The sequence below is a fragment of the Panthera uncia genome, chromosome A2 (genome assembly GCF_023721935.1).
Source record: "Panthera uncia isolate 11264 chromosome A2, Puncia_PCG_1.0, whole genome shotgun sequence".
Classification (NCBI taxonomy): Eukaryota; Metazoa; Chordata; class Mammalia; order Carnivora; family Felidae; genus Panthera; species Panthera uncia.
In genome coordinates this window covers 41,848,553-41,871,032 of record NC_064816.1, presented here as the reverse complement: position 1 = coordinate 41,871,032, position 22,480 = coordinate 41,848,553, and the positions used below count along the sequence as shown (strand labels likewise).

At 35.7% G+C, this 22,480-nt stretch overlaps 1 protein-coding gene across 1 annotated transcript in view; it reads right to left on the bottom strand.

The window, feature by feature from the left end:
- The window catches only part of CNTN6 (contactin 6), a 226,497-nt gene that overhangs the window by 24,489 nt on the left and 179,528 nt on the right, over positions 1 to 22,480 (bottom strand). The window contains exons 12-15 of the mRNA XM_049640894.1: positions 2,784 to 2,959; positions 2,319 to 2,436; positions 1,507 to 1,665; positions 1,244 to 1,393 (exon numbers count right to left, since the gene is read on the bottom strand). Coding sequence (XP_049496851.1) covers positions 1,244 to 1,393; positions 1,507 to 1,665; positions 2,319 to 2,436; positions 2,784 to 2,959 — 603 coding nt within the window. The remainder of the gene's footprint in view (positions 1 to 1,243; positions 1,394 to 1,506; positions 1,666 to 2,318; positions 2,437 to 2,783; positions 2,960 to 22,480) is intronic.

Here is a 22,480-nt window from a genome sequence, read left to right as displayed (position 1 = left end):
CATTGAAAAAAGCTTAAGAAGGGGTGATTTCTGAGTCGGGTTCCACCTGTATTTTGCTGTTCAGCGAACCAGCTGATGCTCAATTAGTGCTTCTGTTAAATGAGCTCAGGATTTACCTCATTTGCATGGGAAATAATTTATACTATTGCTCAATGAAGCTGCAACTAGGTCAGAGTTGAGAAATAGATGGAAATGTGTGGCTGATTGCACCAACAGAGTCTCAATTAATTCTTGGCTACAACATTTAATGAAACAAGCACTAACTCATTTGCATCTACAAATGTACAGATTCCCCGCTGGAGTTTGGCTAGAAAATAGATGAGATGAGAGGACAGTTTCTGAAAAAGTCTTATTTTTGATATGCCTGCTTAGCTAGAATCATCTCTCATTGAACTTATATTTAGGAGAAAATATTCCTTGCTTTGTGTACCTAAAAATGTGAAAATGAAAGCTGCTGGTTTCCTGCCACTGATTCGGGGCCCCAAATCGTACAAGACCCATAAAAATGCTTCTTACTTTTTCTTTGTAAGATCGATACCATAAAGAACAACTGTATTCCCCTTGTATTCAAATATTTCTGCATTAATCAGTGTAGATTACTTGTCATAAAAGACATAGTTTTACTCGTATTTTATACAAAAATAAGTAGTTTATAGAAAACTCTGGATTTCAAAAGACAGCATTTTGTATATGAAAAATGCACCACACAGTTTTTTTTTTTTTTTTTAATTCTAAAATTCTAGGTGCAACATTAAAATCCACATACTGGTTGCAGCCCTAATCTGTGTTAGTTTCATATACTAGGAGAAAAAGGATGTCATTAAGATGATAACTACAATAGTTTATGTAGAGAATTATAATCATATATTCTACCATTTACCTATTAAATGGTACTTATTAAATATAATCATAATCTTATATTTACTGGTGTGAATATAATATATGTCCTATTTCTGACACAGTTGTGATCATAATTTTCTATTTCACCTAAAGATGCAACATGAATAGTAAAGATGCATGTTTTCCCTCTCTTACCCAGATTTTGCAACATCAGAATTATACATCTGTCAAAAATCTTACCTGATCTTCCCTGAGTGGCTTCCCTGGGCCACCGGGGTGGCTCAGTCACTTAAGCATCCAGCCTGGGCTCAGTTCATGATCTTATGGTTTGTAAGTTTGAGCCTCACGTCAGGCTGTCTGCTATTAGCACAGAGAGCATGTTTAGAAGACATTAATTTCTTACCTGACGCTTTGGTTCTTAACAATTCTGATGCTTTACTTGGTTCTCCAATCCCAATGCTGTTCCCAGCAACGACACGAAATTCATATTCCACCCAAGGACTCAAACCAACTACTGTTGCATTGTATGTCTTACCACTGAGAATTTCTGGAACTGAAAAGAGGGGGGGATTCAGGCAGGAAAACCAGCACTACTTAACATCAACCAATTGAACAAACAGATACACCTGTTTTAGAAAATTACCCCAAAACCCTGGTGTCACTTACCAGTCGAAACAGCCTGCCAACCCACAGAAAATGGTGTCCGAGCCTGAACAGTAAATATTTGAATGGGACTATTATTATCTGAGCCTGGTCTCCAGCTTAGTTGAGAAGTAGTACTGGAAATGTGTTCCACTCTTACATCCTCAGGGGGACCTGGTGGACCTTGAAAAATACGTTGGATGATAACTATATTGAAAATTATTAAATTCATTGATTTGGGACAGGGCAGTTTATTTTTCTCTCTTACGCTTAGAAAATAAAATATTGAACACAAGGTATTTTTAACAAATTATGTGAGATAAAGCCGTATTAATTCAGTTTACATGGTGAGATACTAATTTAGAAATGCTTCCTTTGAAGATTAGAAAATTTCAATCATGAGATGGGTGAATATCACCCATTAGGGAGCTACTCTGGAAAATTGAGAACTCTCAAAAATTGGGAACATCTTTCATCTATTCCTTTTTCAAAAGGTACCTTGAGTAAATGAGACTTATATAGAGAACTACAGGAATATATCACTTTGACTCTCTTCTGATAAGAATGCTTTATGATAGATAGAAGGCATGGCTACGTTTTACGGACTGACACTGCTTGCTGAGGCTGGTCGTTCGTTATAAATACACAAAACCTACTCCATTCAATATCCATATCCACACTACATATGCCATGGAGTCCTGATGTTTAGAAAATAAAAAATCTGTATTTTTATCTCACTTCTTTATCATGATATGGTTACTCAGAGATCTACCATTCACTTATTAACATTTTTTGCTGTGAATAAAGTGCTCATTTGTTTCCACCATTATGCTTACCTCTAACAATGATATCAGCCACAGCAGATAAACTTTCCAGAGTTGTTTTCACTGTGCATAGATATTTTCCTGAATGATTTAACTGAATATTCCTTATCATCAAATCCCCAACAGATTCCTGCAGATAGAAAGCGAAAAGGGGATAAAACATAATCATACCCAGCAGGGCCCATTTTTTTTTTTACGGCTGGATAAATATTAAATATAGGACAGCTTTGAAATTAAGAGATATACTAGTATCATTGTCGTTACTCCTATATGATCCCTTTTCCTATCCCCTTAATTATCTAGAACACAAGTGTTACTATGAAAGTCATAAAATAAAATAAAACAAAAACAGATGCAGCTTCATAAACAGGGGTTATCCATGCAAATAAATATGGGGAGAATAATTATGGAAGATGTTGATTCACGTGAAAAGACTTGATTTATTTTATTAAGTACTTAAAAATTTGGGCAACTTACTCCTCCAATCCTTTCAAAATGAGCCACTCCTTTTTTTAAGTCTATGACATCTCCATTGAAAGACCATATAAATATAACTTCAATGGAGGGGTCATGGGACACCTGGCATGGTAGGACTATACTCTCTCCAACTGTAACATCCATTTTGGAAGGTGGAATGGTAATAACAGTCCTCTCTGTTGAGAAAAAATATTATTATTATGAAAAGCTTATAAAATGTGAGCATATGGCAATAAAATGCATATTTTGAATGTTCATGCAATTGTTTGAAATTGTATAAATACAACTTAGAACTCTATCATATTCAGTAGGAATAACTGTATTCCCCTTGTATTCAAATATTTCTGCATTAATCAGTGTAGCTTATTAATTGTCATACAAGTAAGACATGGTTTTACTCATATTTTATACAAAAATAAGTAGTTTATAGAAAACTCTGACTTCAAAAGACAGCATTTTGTATATGAAAAATGCACCACACAGTTTTTTTTTTAATTCTAAAATTCTAGGTGCAACATTAAAATCCACATACTGGTTGCAGCCCTAGTCTGTGTTAGTTTCATATACTAGGAGAAAAAGGATGTCATTAAGATGATAACTACAATAGTTTATGTAGAGAATTACAATCCTATATTCTACCATTTACCTATTAAATGGTACTTATTAAATATAATCATAATCTTATATTTACTGGTGTGAATATATGTCCTATTTCTGACACAGTTGTGATCATAATTTTCTATTTCACCTAAAGACACAACATGAATAGTAAAGATGGATGTTTTCCCTCTCTTATCCAGATTTTGCAACATCAGAATTATACATCTGTCAAAAATCTTCCCTGATCTTCCCTGAGTGGCTTCCCTGGGCCACCGGGGTGTCTCAGTAACTTAAGCATCCAACCTGGGCTCAGTTCATGATCTTATGGTTTGTAAGTTTGAACCTCACGTCAGGCTCTCTGCTATTAGCGCAGAGCCCTCTTTGGATCCTCTGTCTACCTCTCTGTCTGCCCCTCTCCCACTCTCTCTCTCTCTCTCTCTCAAAAATAAATAAACATTAAAAAAAAAAAAAACTTCCCTCCAGAAACATCAGTCACAATGTCAACCATTGTTCTACAAGTCCTAGTGTTCCAGTGACCAACATTTCAAAGCTCATTTCCAAAAATACTCTAGTTGAACTTGAGAGTCCTGATTTCCCTGATTAAAAGACACGCATAGTGGGGCGCCTGGGTGGCTCAGTCAGCTGAGCATCTGACTCCGGCTTAGGTCATGATCTCACAGCTCGTGAGTACGGGCCCCATGTCAGGCTCTGTGCTGACAGCTCGGAGCCTGGATACTGCTTCAGATTCTGTGCCTCCATCTCTCTCTGCCCCAACCCACTCACATTCTGTCTCTGTGTCTCTCAAAAATAAATAAACATTAAACAAAATTTTAAAGAGACTCATAGTAATAGATCACATCTGACTACATTTTTTTTTATAACAAAATAAATACTTCTGATTTTAGAGGGCTAAAGATTGACTGAATAGGAAATTCAGTAACCATAAAGAAGGCCTGGACATACACTTGGACTCAGATATGCACTATCTGACCAAAATAAAATATTTTTTAAGGAACTTACATTTAAGAATTAGGGGTTTGGGAAAATTCTACTGAAAAAAAATACTATACATAAGGAAGTTTCAAAACTGTGAAATTGGAGGCTGGCAGATCTGTTTCTCTAAAGATCATTTGTAAGATAAAGTTTAACCCTAAAGGAGATGGACTGAACATTTTACTTTCCTTCTGTCTTCTTCATGCTACTCCAGAATCCAAACTGTACTGAGCCTGAATTTCTGTGTTCAAATGGATTCGTGTGCCTCTGTGTTCTATCAACAGAATGCTAAGTCTTACTCTAATATTTAAAAATTGCAACTGTTACCTTGGTAAAAGTTCAGGAGCAAAAAATAGAAATTAATAATCTTGGGTTTTAAGGTATGTATTGATAAGAGAGCCATGGAAAAATAAAAACACATACTGTATTTCTGAATATAACACAGAAAATCTAACTCAATCTACCTCAGATGTATCTTTATGTTTACATAATTTAAAAATGTTCTCTCCTTTATTATATTAGATGCATACACTTTTCATTCTAATTATTTTTGGAGAAAAGTTTGAAGAATGATTCTGTGGACTCAATCCATTCCTAATTTCAAGCCTTCTTCACTGCTCTCCCCCAAAGTAAGGATAAATGATAACCAGGTTTCAAGAACACTTTTTGGAACTAGAAAATATTTTCCTGATGTAATTTCTTGGAAAAAGAATGTATCACTAATGTCTTATTTACATTTATGGGAGGATGAGTTGGCTAATTGGATGCGTTGGTAGAGCAAAACTGCTCTGATTTAAAGTTTTAGATCATGCAATTAAAGTAATTTTCAAACATTAAAAATGACAGCAACTCCTTCCATTTATGGCACCACAAAGTAGCAAAGTGAGACAAATCATTCCCTGTATACATAGCTCATCGGTAGGACACTAATAATGACTAAAACTTCATGAATAAGAAATATTTGTATTATTATAATTTATAATGTTTAGATATCATCACTAGTTATTTCACTTAACTGGTATTTACTGAGCACCTACCAAATTCTAGCAATCTGCTAAGTATTGGAAATACAAAGGAATATGGAGGAAAAAAACCAGCAACAAATCCTGAGGGGTCAGTTTATTGAGAAAGAGTTGTTTTAGCTGAGGGTAAAAGGCAAATAGGAGTTTTGGTAAAGACAGCAGGTAGGGAGAAGGTGCCCATACCAGCAAGATGAAAGAGCATTTACAAAGAATCTGTGCAAAGAAGAAACATAGTACATGCAGGGCAGTCATTGCTGGAAATCCCAGTATTAGAGAGTAATACAGGAATAAAATTGGAAAATAGGAACCTGGGTCATAGTCATAGTCCTAGCGAAGACATAAGCCTTAGAAGAAATATCTTTAGGATCTGCTACATAATTTGTGGGTCACAGTGTGAAATGAAAATGTGGGGTGACTTGGGTGGCTCAGTCAGTTAAGCATCCGACTCTGGCTCAGGTCACGATCTCAAGGTTTGGGAGACTGAACCCCAAAATGTGCTCTGCACTGACAGCCCAGAGGCTGCTTGGGATTCTCTCCCTCTCTGTGTCCCTCCTCACTCTTGTCTCTCACAAAATAAATAAACTTAAAAAAATGTACTGAATATAAAGCAACTTTCTTTAGGAATGTTGTATAACTTATAAAATGTAATAGGGTAATAGTGATACATTAGAGCAACATAAACTTACAAATTGCAAAATATATATATATATATATATATATATATATATATATATATATTTGTTGTTGTTGTCAGTTTTATATAATACATTAAATAATGCCTTATTAAAGTTATATCTGGCTTGATCTAAGCTTTCTCTCACCTTTCCCCAAATTTGCTTCTTAAATTATTAGAATGTGTTTTACGCAATTTCATTTTCACTTGAAGTAACTGGTATCGGTTGCTCATGATGAATGCAAAATTACAAATATTTTTCGATATTTGATTTTGCAAAGCATCTTTCTACTGATATACCTGTTACAGAACTGTAAACAGTAGTTTACAGGATGTGACAACACTGGGATAGATATATTTTGAAATATAAATTTTAGAACATCTAGAGCTGATGATTCTCATGGGACAACAATATTTCTTAGAAGATTTAACTCTTCATCCAAATGCATTTCGTGTAATTCTGAATTAAATTTTAGGTGTAAATGTAAACAGTGCAACTTTAATGCTCTTCTGACATACCCTGTAACTTCTGAAGGCTGTACAAGACACTGAAAGTGTCTTCATGACTTGTGTATACTCCAAAATGCCTGTTTACGCATTCTCTTGCCTTATCTTCAGTTACAGAGAAACACTCATTAATAATTAGGTCACCTGGAGCTTCCTATAAAAAGTGTTCTTTACCATTGAGTGGAAAAGTCTTTACATTTAATTTCTGTTTTTAAGCCTCTGGATATTAGCTTTCCAATGTTGGACAAATGTTAAAAAATAAGGTATGCTAAACTCTTTGAAGAATGTGAATAACTCTGTGATATGCCTTACTGCAATGCTCAGGTGCAGGCAATTATTTTGTTAGTCTTTGCTAACAAAGTTACTGCCTGAACACTGACAGTTCCGTCCTGGTGCTCAGGTTGAAGAGTCACTATTTGTGCAAATGTCACAAAGATTACATGGACTCTGGGCCAGTGGGCCTCTCAACATTACTTCCTGGTACTGACTGCTTTGAGCTCCTTGCTCCTGTGAGGCCCTTTGCAGTCGGCCACTGAAACTTCTGGGGCTGCTGTGACCATCACCTCCATCAACCTGATGGACCCACTTTCAGGGCCTCAGAACTCCTGACTGCCACGAGGCAGGGGGGTCTACACCGTACCGACTCTTAGGCGTGGACACTGTCTGCTTGGTCCATAGGGCTGAGCCTGTTTGCAAATGGGCTGCTGCTGCTGAACCTCACGTGGGCGCACCTTTCGCCACCCAGTATAGTGCCTCTGCTTGCGCGCATGCTCCGCTGTCCCGGTAGACTTCACTGACAAAGTAGGACTTCAGAGACAAGATGACTAAGCATCTCAGCACAGTGACATCAGGGCGATAAACAAAACGGGGCCTTTCTCAGCACAGGGTCCTTATGCGGAGGAGCCGCACACCAATGAAGCTAGTCCTGGGTGACACGCTTAGAAATGTACTCTTTTTGCGGAAAGAAAATGGGAAGCGTTGAAAATATGAAGCAGAGACATACCATTATCTGTAGGGTGGAAAAATAGATTATATTTAAAAAGAAATAGCTTCTATGTAAATAGGCTTTTTTATCCAAAAGAAGAGCATAGATGATTACCCGAGCGTCATTCCCCTACGCATAGTCTCCTTGTGGGTGAGGGGGTGCTTGGACAAGAAGTCTTTTACCTGCTGTGTCTTCTCCCCACACCACATGCAGATCTGCCCTAATCCTGTGTAGGTGGCTCTGAGCCACCAGGCTGCTCATTGCTACCCTACAGAGCTCTCTCCTACAACCACGCGCAGCTCCGGGCTCACAATTCCAAGTGAATACCCCGCAGGGACAAAATCACACTCGCAGAGAAGGGGAGAGTCGTTCTTGTGCAGCAGAAATATATAGAATCTTTGATGCCATTTTAGGAAAAAAACAAGGACTATTCTTTAGTTCCTTAACCAGTCGAGACTGCTCCTTTGCAAACACTTGCACTCTTAAAAAATTCTAATATCAGAGACTTTTATTTTTATTTTTTTCCAAACCATTCAAATCACTCTCAGGGAGTGGAGGGAGGTATATACACACATTTACTCTTCTCCTTTCCTGGGAGTCCTTAAATACCAATAGAGTAGGTACAATAACATGAAGTTCACGGTTAAGACTGAAGTACTTCTTGTATTTATGGATAAGTGAGACCATTATGGCCTGACTTATAACAAATTAAAAAGGAAAGAAGTCACCTATGCTATACTCTCCCACCTGTGAAACTTTGAAATTCTTTAAGCCTCTTTCTCCTGGAACAAAAGATAGTTGCTCCTTTTCATTCTGAATCATCTTCTACTTCTTGTAGCAAATTCCTTAAGTATTTGCAGAAATTCTAGAAGTTTAAACTTTGTAGCATGCATAACAACTCCTCAGAGAACATGCTCAAAATGTGAAATCCTCAACTCCTACCAGAAATACTGATTCAGTAGGTCTGTGAAGGGAACCAAGAATATGGACTTTTAACAGGCCACTTTTTTAGTCGATTTTGCTGTAGTTAGTCCAGGGACCACATTTTGAGAAATACTGCTTCAGGTTTTGAAATTTGAACCTGAAATTTCTATTTAAGGAAAATCCAAGTTATGTAAATATATTGTCAGAAAGTCTCTAATGCTTTAGATCCAGGAAAAGGTCGTATCTAGTAAAATGGAATTGGTTAGTAATGCTTCAAAAAATAAATACATAAAAATGGACTTTTGAGGTTATTTAAGTGTAATTAATTCTCTATACCATATCTGCCTTTACAGTGCCACAGTACATTTTAGCATATTAAAAGCTCTGAGAATTGTGGATTAAAGAAACTTCTTAAAGCACATTTAATTCTCAGTTTCCTACGCTTACTAGATAGGGACCAGTTTTAATCCATGTAACACCTCTTAATACATCTTGGGATATAAAGATTCTGAAAAACAATGTTTGGAAGTATGATTGTCATGGGTGAAGAGAATTAACACACACACACCATACACATGGATACGTGCTTATCTGTGTGTATTTACTTAGCATATACATATATATAGAAATGCATATTTATGAGACAATCATGTAAATTTGAACTGTAAATAATTCAGAATCATTGCTAATTTTGTAATACAATAAAACTGGTTTATTATTGTATTAAAAAGAAGATTCCCTTTTCTTTTAAAGATACATTATGAAATATTTACACATGAAATTACGATGTTTATGATTTGCCTCTAGATATCTGAGGTGGATGCTGAGCAAGTAGTAGGTGGGGGTATGGATGAAACAAAGATAGATATGAGTTGATGATTAACAACCCTGACTGATGGGTGAATAAGAGTTCCTTATACTATTTTTTCTACTTTTCTGTGTGTAATACTCATTTGTAATAAAAGAAAAACAGAAAGAAATGATGAAGTTAGTGAATAATTTATGTACAAAATAAGGGGGCATCTTTCCCATTCAGCTTGTAAAGTGATGAAATGATGAGGACCCACCACTTTTTTTTAAAGTTTATTTTGAGAGAGAGAGAGAGAGAGAGACAGAGAGAGAGAGGTGTGTGTGTGAATGCGAGTACATGGGTGTGCTTGTACATACATGCCAACAGGGGAGGGTCAGAGAGAGAGGGAGAGAGAGTGTCCCAAGAGGCTTCTTGCTGTCAGTCCAGAGCCCGATGTGGGGCTGGATCTCAGGAACCATGAGATCATGACCTGAGCCGAAATCAAGAGTGGGAGGCTTAACTGTCTGAGCCACCCAGGAGCCCAGGACCTATCACTTTTTGAAGATTATTCTAAATATTAATGACAAACATTCATGAAGAGTTAATAAAATTACAGAATTTTAATATTTCCATTTTCAATCTCTTTTCATGAGATACAAATCATATAAAAACAGCTTGATCTAATAATCCTGTTCTGAAGAAGTAAAATGAAAGGTTTAATAAGATCTATAATGCTTTTGATGAATAGCCTTACTCAAATTCATATTGCTGTAATAGCCAAAGATGCTTCCAGAATACATCTTCAGTTATGAGCATCTCAAAACACATGAAAACTAATATTAAAAATTCTGTCAGAATTCCTCAGCATGATTTCTCTAAACACAAATGAGACTTCTTCCATGTATCAATTGCACATTATGATCCCTAACTACATTTTTAGAAGCTAGGGAATGGCAAGAAAATATGTAATTGGGCTTTCTTGACCATCCGGAAAATATTCTTTTGCGTCACTTTGTGTTTGTTTCTTTCTTTTGTACCTTCAACTCAGTTGGAACTTTCATCTATGAGTAATAATCTTTCAGTGTGACTGTTCAGAATAGTAACTTCTCAAGTATTTCTGAAGTTATCAACTTCTCTCCAACAAGGGACAAAAACAAGAAAAATCACCAAACCTTTCTTTACTCTGTACAAACTTGAGTCTGCCTTCATTTGTCTAATGACATTATAGGAAATGTTGCTAAGACACCAACATAAAGGAATCTAGTGTACAAATAGCACTTCAAACAGGTGACAAAATTCTCTGATATTGTGAAGGCTAGAAATGAATACTTGAAATTTGGTCCTCTTCCTAAGTCCTCAGAATCTCAATTTAACCTGCATAGGAACATACTAACCCTTTCCATGCCTCTTATTTTTTCTTCCATTTACAAGCTTTGATCTGGGATATTTTATTGTAGCCACAGGGATGTCATCAATACTTCTTGTAGTGTACATTTGATAGTGATGGATTCTCAGAGGTTTTGTTTGTATGAAAGCATCTCTAATTTGTGTTCATTAGGGAGGATATTTTTGCTGGGAGTTGAATTCTTATCACTGTGGTCTTTCAGCCCATTAGAAAAGCCATTCCACAGACTTTCGGATTTTCTTATTTCTGTTGTTGTAACAACTGCCAGTCTTATTGTTGTTATTTTGAAGATAATGTATCTATTTTATCAGGATAGTTTTTCTTTTCTTTTTTGGTTTCACTACTATGTGCTTAAACTTTCCTTTGTGTTTACCCTAGTTAGGGCTCATAGAATTTCCTGAAAAGGATGGCTGCTGTCATTTTCAGGTTTTTCGTTTGTTTGTTTTTGTTTTTAAATCTCTGGCAAATACTTCTTCAAATACTGTCCATCCCTCATTTTCTTTCTCTCCTCTCCAGTCCTTTTGGAACTACAGTATCACAATATTGGAACTATTCATATCCAATATATCCTTATGTCCTTTTGTTGTCTTTCTCATTGCATTTTCTCTCCGTGTTGCAGTCTGGATATTTTCTGTTTACACACTCTCCATTTTCCTAATTCTTTTCTCTGCCACATCTAATCTGGTATTAAATCAATCTCTATTGTTCTTAATTGTAGCTTTTGTGGTTTTTAGCTCTAGACTTCCAATTGATTCTCTTTTATTGCAGTATAGTTGACACACAATATTATATTAGTTTCAGGTGCACTACATAGTGATTTGACAACTGTATACATTACTCAATGCTCACGATAATAAACAGTCACCATCTGTGACCGTACAGTGTTATTACAATATTACTGACTATATCTCCTATGCTGTACTTTTAATTTTCATGACTTATTGGTTTTACAACTGCAAATTTGTACCTCTAGTCCCCTTCACCTATTTTTCCCATCCTCCTCATCTCCCTCCCTTCTGGTAACAACCAGTTTATTCTTGTATTTATGAGTCTGTTTCTGTTTGTTTGTTCCTTTCTTTTGTTTTTTAGATTCTACATATAAGTGAATCCATATGGTATTTGTTTTTCTCTGTCCAACTGATTTTTAATACATGTCATTTCCCTTCTAAAATTTGCCATCTTGTCATCTATTTTTTAACATATTCATCACAATTATTTAAAACCCTTGTCTAATAACTTTCATACTCCTCTTGGCTGTGACTTATTGCTAATGTCTGATGTTCAGCTGGGTTTTGATCCTGGCTCCAGCTATTCCTGGTAATATTTTACTCAATATGCATTGCAATGTAAATAAATGTTTTATTCGTTTATATTTTTTCCAAGAAGATTTATTTTTCTAAGCAGGCAACTAAAAACAGCAGAATACAATCAGGACTGGATATGAATGGAGACTGAATGTCAGTCTTTTTGATCGGTGGTCAATTGTGTTCTGTTTTTATTACCAGGGCAAAATCCTTCCGGTGCCTCCATTCAAGGTCAGGTTGTATAGTAGGTTCGTTTTATCTGGAAAATTCTGAGCCCCAATTTTTGTCTTCCTTGCACCATGAAGCAACCAAAATTTCTGTTTGATGTATTTTCTGTGTTTGTTTGTTTGTTTTAATTTTTAAATTTTACAAATTCTTGATTCATACTGCTTGGGAAGTGACAAGTTTCTGGAGGAGAAAAACACTGGGGAGTGTTGTGATCACCTATCTGTGCTTTTCTTTTCTCCAGAATATTGTCCCTTATGTTGCAAACACCTTGGTTACTGTCATAATTCCTTGGCACTGCTATTTTTATTCATTTTTAAAAGATTTTAGCAATATTTGGGGGCTGATACTGGTGTGAAAATCTACTTTGACTAGTCAGGACAAAAGTTTCTCCAAATATTAATAATGTTTAATAAAAGACTGTGTGTAGGGTTGAAAATATTTAGGCCATTTATCTTTGGGTTTTTATACATTATATAACATATATATATATATATTTGGGTTTATATACATTATATAACATATATATATTTGGGTTTATATACATTATATAACATATTTGGGTTGGTATAGTTGGGTTTATATTATATATATATATATATATATATATATATATATATATATATACACACATGCATACACATATAATAACAATTGGAGAAAGAATTGGGTATTACTTCCTATAGAAGTAGAAACCCTTGGGGTGTCTGGGTGGCTCAGTTGATTGAGTGTCTGACTCTTGATTTTGGCTCAGATCATGAACTCATGACTGTGAGATCGAGCCCCATGTTGGGCTCTGCACGGAGCTTGGAGTCTGCTTGGGATTCTCTCTCCCTCTCTCTCTCTCTCTCTCTCTCTGTGCCTCTCTCTCAAAAAAAAGGAGAAACCCTTAACATAAGTGTTTATTCAATGTTTTATTCATAACTTTCTAATTAGTTTCAAATCCTACACCTTCTTTCAGGTGTACATCAGTATGAATAGTGAGCAAATGAAACAACACTGAACTGAAGATCTATCAGAGGACTTCTATAGTAAGAGGCAAAAAATCTCATTTACATTTTAATAGGAATATTCTAGTTTCTAGAGGAGAGACAGGTGGAATCAAGACAAATACTCATGAGGTTGTATGTCTGAGTTTCTCAACATCAACATTATTAATGTTTTGAGCCAGATAATTTTGTGTTGCATGTCCGTATGGGTGGATTCAGAGGGAGGTAAGGAGGGGGCCCTGTGCATTACAGGCTATTTAGCAGCATCCTCCACACATTGCCAAAGGTCTCCTTGGAGGTCTCGGAGGCAAAACCAGCTTGGTTAAGCACCTCTGCGCTATAGCAATGCACTGGAAAAAGGATGGTAGTAGTTACAGTTTGGTAATTGCAGTGGTGAGAAGTAGTTAGATTCTGTACATATACAGATGCTAATGCCATTTGTTGGACAACTGGATATGGGGTTTGAAAGAAAGCAAGGTGTAAAATATGACTACAAAGATTTGGAGTGGCAACTGTCAGTACAGACTGTTCTGAATACAGAGGGAAAGACTATAATAGGAGCAAGTTTTGGGAGTAAGAGTTAGGGGCCAATGTTAGCACATTGGATTGAGGTAGAAATGTGAACGTGGTGTATCAATTTGGAATTTGCTTACGTTTGGTGTTTAACGTAAGAGGACAGAATAAGACACCAAATAAGTGGGAGTAGATATAGCAGAGAATAAATGCAAGGACAAATCTCTGGCATACCCCAAATTTAGGAAATAGTAACACTGAAAAAAAAAAAACAGCACAGGAAACAAAAAAGAAGTGACTTAAGATGTAAAAGGAAAACCTGACAAATGCAATGTGCAGGCAGCCAAGTGAGGAATGTATTTCAAGAAGGATGTGATCAATAGTCTGATAGGTTAAGTAAATGAGGACTGGGACTGACTACAGTATTTAATAACGTGGAGGTTACTAGTCACCTTGTTAAGAGCAGTGTTGATGAAATGGTAGGGGGAAAAGGCTGGTGGCACTGATTTAAAGCAAAGTTGACCAGAAGGTTTGGAAAAAACAAGCTCATATAGATAACTTTTGATATAAAGGAGAATAGTCAAATATGGCTGGAAGGGAAGCAGGGTCAGAAGAGGTCTTTTATGTAAATTATGAGAATAATAATACAAAAGTATTTGGTGGGGATGATGCGTTACACAAAATAAGAGATGAAGGAGAAAGAATGTGGTAGAGAAAGAGACAGAGACAGAGTGATAGGGAGAAAGAAAATTGGTAGATTGATGTCCCTGAACACAAGAGGGAATCATATCTAGAATACAAGTGGAAGATTTGAGTTCCTGACCCATCCAAACTCTGCTTTATTGATTTCTTGATAAGTTTTATTTAAGCAAGAAATAACTAAAGCTTGGCTTTTTGTAAATGTTGGTAGAGAAAAATAGTATCATTATAAAAAATAAGATATATAATATCCTGATGAAGGTAATTGATTAAACACAGTGTTTATTTTCAGTTCTTTAAAAACATTTAATAAATAAAACCCAAAGAAATTTTTTCAAAGATAAAGCCACCAAAACAGGGGTCAAAAGGAGAAACAAAATTTGAGAAATGGTAATGAAATGAAATGATTTCTAACTGATATACCATAAATATCAATCCTATGCTGGCCGTGAAGAAGGCTGAGAAGAAAATTTATTGAATGTGTCAACCCCCCTTTTGCACTTTATGAATAGAAAGCTATATGATTTCTACAGCGTTTTCCAGTCTCAGCAGAAGACTGGCAAAATTATTCTCCAGAGAGGATATGAAACAGAGGGTCTCTGAACTGCTGGGTATGAGCATATTTGAAGATGGGGACTCTTACTAAAAACAGGGAAATTAAGGAACATGTACATAGTAAGCGCTGAGATCCATGTCTCATAACATCATTTAGCTCTGAGGGTGCTGTCTACTGCCCCTCTGCTCTCCAGGCATGAATGTGGGATTAGAAGTGGGGGACAGTTGTCCTAGGTATCTGATAAACCTAAGAGAAAACACCTAAACATAGTGTCTTTAAGAGTTTCCCAAGGATATATCCCAGCCAGATCATGCTAGTGTGAAGTCCAGCAACTTGGTCAGAGCTTTCTATAAGATTTTTAGTATTCCATTCTTAAATATGAGCAGACAACTAAGATTCACAAAGTATCTCGGTACACCTCTTAGTAAAGGGTGAGGATTAAGACAAAGAGAAGAAAGGAATTTGGGACCACGGAGGCCATGCAGGTAAAACAAGCTAGATAAAAGAAAAACTGAGCAATACTTTTATGAGCAATATTTTTAGACACAGAGAGAAAAAATGCAAGGTATTATATAAAGGAACAGTCAGAAAATAAAGGACACTTAGAGATTTGAAAAAAATAGCAAAAACAAAAATTCAATAAAAGGTCTGAAAGACAAAGTAGAGAAAATTTCCCAGAAGATAAAAAAGATACAAAATGGATACTAAGAGAGAGAAATAAAATATACAGTTCATATATACATGCATAAAAAATACATCTACTATCTAAATCTATATAAATATGTAAAATATAATAAACTACACACACAGATACATACATGTATACATACTTGCACACACATAAACTAGAGTACCAGTTTACATAATCTAACTTCTTCAATAATACGGATTATAGAAGAAGAAATGGAATAAATTAATAAATTATTCAGGAAGATATTCCAGGAAGAAGGGTGCGAGTTTTCAGGATGACAAAGTGTACCAAATGCCCCATGTAAAGGCCGGAAATAGACATGCACCACCGCACATTATCATGCAATTGTGGCATGCTGGGAAAAACCGACAGAGAGACAGACAGAGATATAAAAAAGATGTCACACACAACAGTTCAGAAATCAAAATGGTTTCAGCTCCCAGAGCAGACTAACATCTCCAAATTGCCAAGGATAATGAATTCCAATCTAGAATTCTATTTCCAACTAAGCCATCAAGCAAATGTAAGCATAGAATGAATACATTTTCAAATAAGAAGGATCTCCAAAATTGGCATTCCTCTTGAATTCTTTCTCAAAAATCCACTGGAAGATGCATTAGACCAAAATGAGGGAGCATGTTGAGAAAGGCATGATGCTTAGGCAACGGGGCTCCCAAACACAAGGTCAGGTTGATTTTTTTAAGGGAGACAACTGAGATAGAATTGAGGAATGAGTAATTGGCAAGTCCATAGAAAATGAAGCAAACAAACAAAACAAGAAAATTACTAACTCTAGGGAAAGCAAATACAGGAAATTCAAAGCTAATCTCTGAAATAAACCCTGTAGAGAGATAACAAACAAACAAGGAAATCAGTATGATAGAGTCTTTAATTTTCTTCCTCTAGCAAGCCAGAAATGGAGGAATTTTTCATCTGTTATAATGTACTTTTCCTCTTCATATGTCTACTTGCATAAGGCTGGTAAGTTTAGTCAAGCACAAGTTTTATCTGCTCAGACAGATAATTTTTCACAGATTAAAAAAGACACACAGCACTTGGTATATTCTACCATAGGCAGTGTAATAGCTTAATTTCAATGTGTAAAGTAACCATGGTCAATATATTCCAGTTTACCTGCAGGTACTATCACCCATGGATCTTTCACCTCAATATTTAAATGATGTAGAACAAATATGAAAAGGCTTCCAAAATCCCAGAAGAAAAGAAAGAACAGTCCAGAGAAAGTAAATGTCTAAAATTCGAGTTGTCTCAACGAGAAAACATGTCTAAATATCATGCAAGGTAACACTGAAAAATTCCCTAGCAAGTAATAATGTAAAATGTAAACACAGATCTTTTATATCAACAAGTAATCAGAACAGAGTCTGACATCTATTTAAAAAGAACATGCACAGTAGAGTATGCTTAATGAATTAGATACACCAACTACTCAGTTTCGAGGCTGTTACTATGTAATAGGCAATGACTATTTTTGGCATCACATTTATATTTCTTATAAATAGATAACATTCACTCAGTCCTCCAACTGTAACTCTGTGCTAGGCTGTAATAAAACACCAGGTGGAAGAACGCTGTAGTTTTATAGGAAACGGAATTAGGAAATTTTATTTTGTTTGGCGACAGAATCTAGTAGCAAGGGGATGTTTTCTTCTGGACATTTATGTTGAGGTGAGGGGAGGCAAAACGAGACAATAAAAGCTAGAAGATGAGAATCAGGGTGAATTGTATTCATCTGACTACTTTTTTCCCTTTCACCACCACCCTCCTCCAGCACCATCCCTCACTTAGGCTAGAAAGAATCTGCCAACTGCTTCCTTGAGTATTCAGGATCCAGACACTGAAGACAGAACTTGCACCAGAGGGTCTTTTCCATCCTAATGAAGCACATTATTCCTAAAAAATGGCACCAGAACATAAGTGACCACTGTGCCACTTTAGAAAGAGATGGCTTGAGCAACAGAGAAGTCTAATAGTTTCTTTTAGCATCAGACCGGAATCAAGGATATACCAATGAACTTCTACTTCCTAACCAAATACTCAGGGCACACATGTGTACACGCTGGGAAAGGAGATTGAAGACAAAAATACTTACAGTTCAAGATATTTTTCTACTGCACAGACTACACCTACTCTTGGTAAAAGTTTTGTTCTTTTTATGTATGTATGTATATATCTATATCTATCTATATATATATATAAATAGATAGATAGATAGATAGAGATATACTTTTGAGAGAGAGAGAAAGTACACATGAGCGGAGACAGAGAATCTTAAGCAGGCTCCCTGTTCAGCATGGAGCCCCATATGGGGCTTGATCCCAGGACCCTGGGATCATGACCTGAGCTAAAACCAACAGTCAGATGCTCAGCTGACTGAGTCACCCAGGCACCCCTGTGTTGTTCATTTTTAATAAAATCAGAAAGCAGATACCTAGTGGTTTAAGACAAGCGAAGGAAGCCAGACGCCAAAGCATATATATATTGTATGATGGCATCTGTGTGAAGTCAGTGGCAGAAAAGAATCCTAACAATGGTTGCTTCTACAAGTAGGGTGGGAGCAGGAATTAAACGATTAAGATGGGGCATGAGGGAAAGTTCTATAGGGTGATGTTAATGTTCTATATTTAGTAGAGTTTGGGATACACTGATTATGCATTTGCCAAAATTCAGCAAACACACTTATGATTTGCATATTTCATTCTATGTAAAGTTCATCTCCAATGGATAAGAGCATATAAATAGATACCGAACTCTAACAAGTGAGAGCTGAAGTATTTAGGGAAAGGACTAATCTTTGCAGGTTACTCTATTTTCCTTTTTGGGGCACTCTAAACAATGCCATGTGAAACTGCATGTGTCTCAGGTAGTTATTATTACATAAAGTTACTGGAAGATAAAACAGAAGAAGGAAAAAAGTTCTGCCACTTACTAAGACAGGGGTCATGGTCAAGTAGTTTTAGTAATCTATGCTTCAGTCTCCCCTTGTGTAAAAGAGATAATAATTATTGGCTTCCCAGTGTTCTGAGGGATCACTGAGATGATGTACATAAAGCACCTATCACAGTGCCGGGAACACAGTATATATTTGATAAATGGTGGTTAATAAAAAGTGGAATAAAGAATACAACACCAATAACTATAAAAACAAAGTCTTCAAGATGTCAGTAATAAAGCTAGTTAGTAATAAAGCTAGTTCATCTAATTCCAAAGTCTGTGCTTTTCAATTCGTTGAGGAGTGGTCTATACTCATCTGTCTGGTTTCCTTCACTTTGCTTAAAAGACTAGCTATCTGCTCCTTATTTTTATTAAGAATAAACAAAACAAAACAAAACAAAAAAAACATTAACCAGTTTTGATTCAATTTGTTCAGGGGAAAGTATCTTGAAGAGTAAAAACAAACCAAAGGAGCAAACCTGTAATTCATTAATATCTGTCCTTCACATTATATATTATACAATATATATTTTGAAAAATAGCGGCTTACTATTTTATCTGAGTGATATGTACTACATTTTTACAAGACTGTGGAGTGAACTGTTGCAAAGACTAAAATAACACCGATATTGTATTTGCTTAAACAGATGTTTTGTTTTTTTTTTTGGGGGGGGGTTGCTTGCATTTCTACTTGCACAGATTATGGAATTCAAGTATCAAGAATTCACTCAGAAGTATTTTCAATATTGGTGGGGGAAAGAAAATTCCTAGCCAGTGTACAAATTCACTGTTTTTTTTTAACCTGAAAAATGCTTCCACTAATCATTTCTAAACATTCTGAGGAAAATATTAGCAGTACTGGGAGACTTCTCTGCAGTGGTGCTTTTAGCCACTAAAATATGACAGATATATTCCAGCGTCCCTTGTCATTTCGGTGAAATTGTACTTTTGGTTTACTCAATAAAGCTGAGCTTCTCAATAAAGCTGGGCTCAACACCTGAAATCCTTTAAACTACCTTTTAAAGCCACAAAGCCTCCAATTATCTACCGATCTTGGTATTTCTCTTAGTAAATGTAGAACCATAATGGTGCACACCATCATTCCGCTGGAGAAAATGGATAGGCCATTCTCTATGCTGGTATAATAAAGACTTCTATCACAAAGAATAAACAACTAAATGAGCAGCAATAAACTTAATTTGCACATTAGATATGCTTTTCCAAGTTCCGACATTTCAGTTGAAAATAATGCTAAAGCAATGAGGCCTATAATTGAACATCCAAAACTTCTCCAGTGGGGAAACAAAAACAAATGTTGCCTGCAAACAAGATCATTTTTATAGCCTGCTGTTACTCTGCTTTTTAATAATTTTTCAAACGCCAGATCAAATAATTTCCTGTTTTATGTGATCTTCATATACCTCTTAGTGTATGTATACACTGTCATTTTAATCCAACTCCTCCAAAACGAAAGCACTTAAACTCTCTCTCTCTCTCTTTTTGATTTCCTGTTTGTGCCTATGGAACATGTCCTCAGATTACACTGGGCAACTTCTGAGGCTCTGGTGAGGCTGCTGCTAATTACACTCCCAATGTTTGAATGGAAAATTGCTTTATCCTGCTGCATGAGTGAAAGAGAAATCTCTGACATACAGTGCAGATAACTTCAGAATCCTCTTAACACAGATAAGCCATATCAGCTAAAAAACTAAGCTGGAAAATATCTTACTCTTGTAACTATTATCTTTTTACATGTTATCTAACAACAACATTTCTTGCATGACTGAGGCTGATAAGTAAATTCAAAGAGAGATGATTGTTTTATCAGCTTTGCTGAAAATTCTCATTTGCTCCTTACCACCCTATTACCAGGAAGGTCACTATATGCTGATTTTGGTGTGAGAAATAAAATTATATTTGACTCTGTAATGACAATCAGATGAACATTACAGACTAGAAAATACAAACACACACATACACACAAATCTCAAATCATCTTAAACAATCAGATGACTACCCTCAATAGTCAAGAAAATGGTTGAATCAATGCGTAATACTACCGTTCTTTCTCAGATTAAAGCTTCAAATTTATAGGTTTTAAAATAATAATTTTTTGTCAGTAATAACTTGAACATTCCCACTTGAAAGAGAATGAGAGGATATGCTAATGACAGACTTATCTTAGACCTGTATTTACATAGCAATCCCATAGTGTAATAAAAATTATACAATACAGATCAATAAAAAAATAAAAATTTCTAAAGATGCTTTTATTTGTACTGTATACATTTTGTGTTTATATAGTTACTTTTAAATGTATGTATTTGTGTTACTATGTATGTATGTGTTTCTTTGTGTGTGGTTCTTGTCCATGGCAAGAAAGCAAATAGATTCCCCTTAAAACAGAATGTGGGTATTTCATGAAGGTTAAAAATAACAAACACAATTTCCTTCTCATTATTAGATATAAATGAGTGAACATTACTTGATATTCATGCATGTTGATATATGTTTTTTTGCATATGTAGATGATTCTCTTCTTTGTGCTGAAAATACTGGAATAGTGAGTTCTCTCCATGAAGTCGTAGGATTTTCACATAGCCCCACACTTGCTCCCCATTGAAGAGCAAGGAGTTCTCTATGTATTAGAAATACATGACTACAAACCCTAAAATAGGGAAAGTGAAAGCACTTAGAAGTTCATTATTTCCCTTTGATGCTCTTTATTGCAAAGTATCCTAAGCTTTACCCCTAAAAAACAGAAAGTTTTCATATTTTAGAGCAAGGGAGTCAGAATGGAAATTATCTAAGAATGAAAGAGTGTAAGATAAAATCATTTCACTCAATAGATAATTATCTATTGAACACATACAGTTCCCAGGACATTCCTGCCTTCTTTATGCTTCTTTCTAAAGGAAGGAAAGATGGAGAGAGGACCACAGACGTAACAAATAAGTGAATTATAGAGTATGTAAGAAAATGAAAAATGCTACAGAGGAAGGAAGAATGCAAAAAAATTAAGGTGACCAGGAATGCAGACTAGGATCATTTTTGTTCCAAGAGACCCAGCAAAAGTACACTAGAAACAAACAAAACTAAGTAAAGTTTTTGTGTTTTGTTTTGTTTTAAACTGAGCAACCTTATTTAATTTCTCCCTTGTACAGAGAGTGGAATACTTGGGGATTATGGTGTATTTAATGGACTGTTCCAAATTACAGAAGAAATTGTTTGTATCCTAAGAACTTGGGACCTATCTAGCAAAAAACATGGCTGTTACATATGTGAAATGCCCAAATGCTCCCTTGAGAAGTAAGCACAGTTCAGATGCTCCGGAGTTCCTCAAATTTACCTGAGTCTGCTCCTTTTACTGTTCTCCCACTCAGCACTCAAGGACAGTGTCATGATGCCAAATGTTTGAAATGTGATGAAGAGAAACTATTCATTCAGTCCAATATATCCATTAGCTCCCCCCCCCCCCCCCTTATTCTCTGAGATGAAGGGTTCTCGATCACTGTATTGTAGAAGCAAAACCATTGGTCTACCTCATGGATCACCAGTGTTCTACGGAAACTTTCACTGAGAAACTACATTTCTACTGCTCATATCCTGTATCATTTACATTTTACATCTGAATTCCCTCTGGATTTGTCCACATTTGGGAAAATTAACTATGATCTTGCCCTCTACCATATCTTAACCTTCTACTGTGATAAAATGAATGTATACCATGTACAACTTCTTAATTTGAAACAGGGTAATGAATCTCCTCTTTTTTCCCTTAATGGACATATAATTTCTTTAAACATAAAGCATTTATACATTTCAGTAAATTATTATTACCAAATATTTCCTGGAGAGATATCCTA